The sequence below is a fragment of the Ostrea edulis genome, chromosome 7 (assembly GCF_947568905.1).
Source record: "Ostrea edulis chromosome 7, xbOstEdul1.1, whole genome shotgun sequence".
NCBI lineage: Eukaryota > Metazoa > Mollusca > Bivalvia > Ostreida > Ostreidae > Ostrea > Ostrea edulis.
In genome coordinates this window covers 52,412,135-52,417,401 of record NC_079170.1, presented here as the reverse complement: position 1 = coordinate 52,417,401, position 5,267 = coordinate 52,412,135, and the positions used below count along the sequence as shown (strand labels likewise).

Genomic DNA, 5,267 nt, shown 5'->3' with positions numbered 1-5,267 from the left:
AGAATGGTTTTTCTTACAATATTCAGGTTTAAGAAAAAAAGTAGAAGTTAAGAACATGATTTCAGCTCAAGAACATGCTTTCGAACTCCAGCAAAAAATATCCAAAGAAGTTGAGCTAGGTAGATTTTTAGGCCCCATCCCGTATCCCCCCCCCCCCTTTCAAATTTGAGATGTAATCCTATCGGTATTCTCCCTAAAAAAAAAAAAACAAGATGGGTGGCGAATGATTTCTAATTTGTCATATCCAATTGGTGATAGTATTAGAGATGTTTCTGAACATGAATCGAATATGAAGATGAACATGAAAATGAAACGAATATGAAACTGATGCATCCCGATCCCGATTGGGAAGACAATTTCGAATATGACCATTGAATATAGTAAAGTGGAGATAGTTAATTCATATGGCAACTGCCACTTAGTTTACCTGGAGATCGCCACTTAATTTAGCTGGCAACCGCCACTTATTATCTGCCACTATCTGGATGTCGCAATCTAATTCATCTGGCAATCGCCACTTAATTTATCTGGCGACCGCCATATAAATTAACTGGCGGTTGCCACTTCATTTATGTGGCGGTCGCCCCTCTCTCTCTAATGATAAATAATAACAACTCAGCAATACAAAGTAAATTATTTTTGAAATATCACCAGAAATATTTTGGTCGCTTACTCAATTGATAGACAGACGGTAGAAAAGTCAATTTTATAGAAATTTAAACGTGTAATACGTAAACGGTTTACGAACTATTTGCTGCTAACGCTGAACATTACATCTGTAAAGAAGTGCTACAATGTAAGTCCACACCTCTTTGAGCCGAGTGACTGCATAGACGAGTTGATGAAATCAACTCCCCCCAAACCATGAATTCCATATCATTGAGCGAAAACTACAGTTATGTCTAATCAAAATCCCAAATTGGGCTGATGTAAATGGGTTTAAATTATCCAGAACTAAAACTGCATGCATGCACGTCTCTTCCAAACTGAAACACCACGATGATCCTCAATTGCAATTAGATGGTACTCCAAATAAAGTTGTAAAAGAGCTTTAAAAGTTCTTAGGTGTCATTTTTGATAATAAACTTTCTTTTATTCCTCATATAGCAATGCTCAAAGACCCTGGCAACACCAAAGCAGACAAAGCGGCAAAACATGCACTTCAAGATGATATTGTACACTTCAAAATTCAGTACACCGATTTAACATATTTCATAAAACTATATGTAAATTCTCTTTGGCATATTTAATGGGGTTTCTGTGACGCAAGTATAAACTTTATTCTATTCATTACAAAATAAGCAAACCGTGTAACATCGTAATGAAAGGCCAGGACCAAGTGATTATTTCAAGAGTATGCATCGGACATTCAAAACTGACCCATTCTTAGCTACTAAATAGAGAACTTCAGCCTGAATGTACATCTTTTGACTGTCCATTAACTGTACATCATATTCTTTTGGAATGTAGTGGTTTTTCGGCAATACGAAATGGACTATATGGTAATGTGCAATCAATGCAGGAACCTTTTTACAAATATTAACAATCAGTATAGTATACAATGTATTTATAAGAATGGGATTTTTACTGGAAAATCTGAATACTTTTTTAATACAACTGTTGATATACAGGAAATGATCTGTATTTTTACCTGATAATGTATTTTTAACTTTTATGTCCGTCGGATGGGACGTCAAGGTGTGTCTCGTGTCAAGGATCCCCCCCCCCCCCCACTAGGCACGCAAAAGACCGTTTCCCTGATTTTCGAAAAAGAGTAGGCTCACTGGGGGCCGCCAGGGAAACTCAAACACTCACAACCTAACATATTTCAATTAATTAACCGCCGTAAAATGGCTGAAATATTGCCAAAACGGCGTAAAACCGAAATAATTGAATCATAATTATTTGTATTCGCATGCGCAAGATGAACTGATTATTCGAGATGTTTTCTCGTATATTGAGCTCCCTAAACCTGTAACTCGTAACTTTGAGGTATTTTATCTCAGTTTAGAGAAAATGCACTGGTGCAGTATAATTTCATGATCTGTCTCGAAATAATTATTTTTCTCCTTTACACTAGTCGGACTCCATACTTTTGTAATCGAATAGAACTTTTAGAGCTACATGTATCCTTCAATTTTCCCGTGGGGATTTGGGTTGGAATAGATCCTCAGTGTCCCTTGCTTGTCGTAAGAGACGAGTAAATGGGGCTGTCCTTTGGAGGAGACCGCAAAAACCGAGGCCCCATGTCACACAAATTCCCCCACTGTTTTAGACTTAATGGAGAAATCATGAGGAGAAATTACATTCTATACTGGAACTATTATTCATTTTACTTATAAAACTTTAGATTTAGTTTTCATCATTTTCGAAAAAAAAAGTTTATTTGTAGCAAGTGTCGGTAATTTAGTATAAAATGTTCACTGTCTTCTTCCGTTACACGGAAAGTACGAAAATAACAATGAAACCATTTATTTTATGTATTCGATTGTAGATTTTGTACATCAACCTACAGTTGAAATTTCAAACACTTCTTTATAAACCATACGAATTTTAATGGTAGGTTGATTTTCATTCTCGTTTTGAAAACATGAAATGTTCATTCATACAATAATTTGGGGAATGAAAGAACTTAAGGATTTCACGTGTAGAAAGATATGTTATAGCCTTGCAATAATATTTATTGAATATTTAACGTGTATTCGAGTACTGGTAATGAATACCTCAATCTGAAAAAAGTATTGTATCACTGTACACGTTAGGCTGGACTAAGGGAGAAACTGCTACATGTTTTTGTCTTTTAATGATTTCAAAGGATTTGTCTAATAGAACGTAACATAAATAGGGATTCTAATGTACACATCTATTCATTATATTGAAATTTTAGATCTGATTACTTTTATTAAGATATCATACATATCAACATACGCTCTAATAATTTGGCAGTAACCTTATTGTACAATGCACTGCCATATTGAAAGGACTTTTAAACCATGAGTAATATTTGAAGAGCTTTTTGAATTTTGGAAATAAATGTCTACTATGAATCAGACACAAAGAGGAATACGGATTTAATGTTCAAAACGAAAGAAGACATTGGTAAATCCTTTGACGACATTTAGAACAATCCATTGTTTCTTTAGAAGACAAAGGTTATTCGTAATGGAGTCGGTGGGGAAATATTTTGACTTTAACATGTTTACATCTCTGAAGGAGATTGTTGATCCAGAGGAAATTGCTTTACAAATTCGTAAAAAGGGATTGGTACGGAGCAATGTGTTTAATGATTGGATGTCTTATAAAGACAGTGGAGAGATTTGGCAATGGATTTTGAATCATATAGAAGCTTATTTATCGTATCAACAACTTTGTGAAATTCTTTGGGATTCTGGATATCAAAATATTGCTTTACAATTTTCACAAAGTCGACGTTTTCGCAAATTACTGAATGTACATGATACTCCGAAGAGCAGTTTTATAGATCCTAACCCAGAGGAAATTTTTATAACACTGAAAACGAAAGCATACAACAAAACTTTAACCTTGTCTAGGGGGAACTTGAAAGACCGCCTTACAAGGTATACTTCCATCCTCGATAGAACGAGTGATCATGAAAAACGAATGCAAATCGCAGATAAACTTGCATATTCTTTATGTGCAGGTATTGATACAGTTATAATGACGTTCAAAATGAAAGATCCAGTTTCTCACGAATGGTTTACAAAGCTAAAAGATGTTATAAAAGACACAACAAATACAGAATTATTTACAGTTGCTTATCAATCACGACTTGCTATAGGTAATGCAACCATAGGAAGCCTGGAGGAAGCTGAAAAATATTTATTGGCAGCACTCTCAGAATCTTTCAGCCTAGATGGTTGTTTAGTTATCATTAATTTGTTTTATTTTGCTGTGTATATAAAAGGCTGTGAATTTGAAAATACGCCGACTAAGGATGTACAAAATGAGATTCTAAAGTACATAGATATGGGATTAAAGACGCTAGAATCACGAACAGATGAGGAACGGAAGTTTTGGAAGAAAATGTATATTCAACGCAAGATATTTTGCTATCTGGGATTGTCAAACAAAGCTCGTCCTATCTTAAATTATGATATTGAAAAGATGCATATGGATATAGCAAAGAAGTTACTGACTGAGCTTTTTCAAATGTTCCAAACTATGGATGACCGTAGGAAGCAACTGTACTGGGTAGCTAAAGCAAGGCTTGCGCAGTTACAGGGTTTCGAGAATTTGGCTTTGAAGTACTTAGATAATGCTCTAGATTTAGACATTGATGAGGAATTTGGAGAAACTCGTCACATAAGAGAGTATAAATCATGTCTAAATGATTATGCATTATTCCCTGAAAGTACAAGCAATGCCAGGGATATGGATTTGCAATCGGAAGCTCACACCCCGGATAATGTATGTAATCCTTAAGGAATATCTATATTTGAATGCGTGTAATTATAATAACTCAGTGTATTTGATATCATCATAAAAGTTTTACGACACATTTGAAATGTTATATATATATATATATATATATATATATATATATATATATATATATTGATAGAATATTATATATATATATATATATATATATATATATATATATATATAGAAGATTTTAAACACTGGTATATGTTTTTTAACAAAAGCATAAAATGTTCACTTATTTCTTTAAATCTTTGCAGGTTTCAACAGTTGGTAAGTTTTCAAACTTCTTTTAAAATACTTGTCAGAATGAGTGTTCTCCTTGAAGTAACATGACATGATTTTGTGACTACATGTATCAAACATGCATTACCTACATTATCTCAAAGCTCTCAATTCATCACATCATAAAATTGAATGCAGAGCCACAAAGTACTAAAATTGGTCTTTTCACCAAAATAAATGAGACTTTCACAGTTGATGCTCTAAGATTTATAGGTTATAGAACAATTTATTTTAGAACTTTATCTTTTCTAGTTTTCGTTTTGCAGTCGTTTCAACTTTGTGTTGTTTTTCAACAGGAAAACTATATAACGTCATGATGTTGACGTTATGAGAATCACAGTGTAATACACAAAAATGGACGCATAGGTTAATATATATTTTTGAGTCTTATTCTGTTTGTAAATCACAACTGTTAAAATACTAGGAACTTGAATATTTTCTATCACGATGTTTAAAGCTGTATCGTCCGAATGACAATATTATTTTCCATCTCGTAAAAACGCTATTAAATCATCGCACGTATGTAGTTATGAGGCTGT

General features: G+C 33.7%; 1 protein-coding gene across 1 annotated transcript; it reads left to right on the top strand.

Moving 5' to 3' along the window:
* The first annotated feature begins 3,162 nt into the window (after positions 1-3,162).
* On the top strand, positions 3,163-4,807 carry LOC125653243 (uncharacterized). The gene is made up of 2 exons (XM_048882610.2): positions 3,163-4,428; positions 4,704-4,807. Exons 1-2 carry the CDS (start codon positions 3,163-3,165, stop codon positions 4,737-4,739), a joined length of 1,302 nt encoding a protein of 433 aa, XP_048738567.2. The 3' UTR covers positions 4,740-4,807.
* The last annotated feature ends 460 nt before the right edge of the window (positions 4,808-5,267 follow it).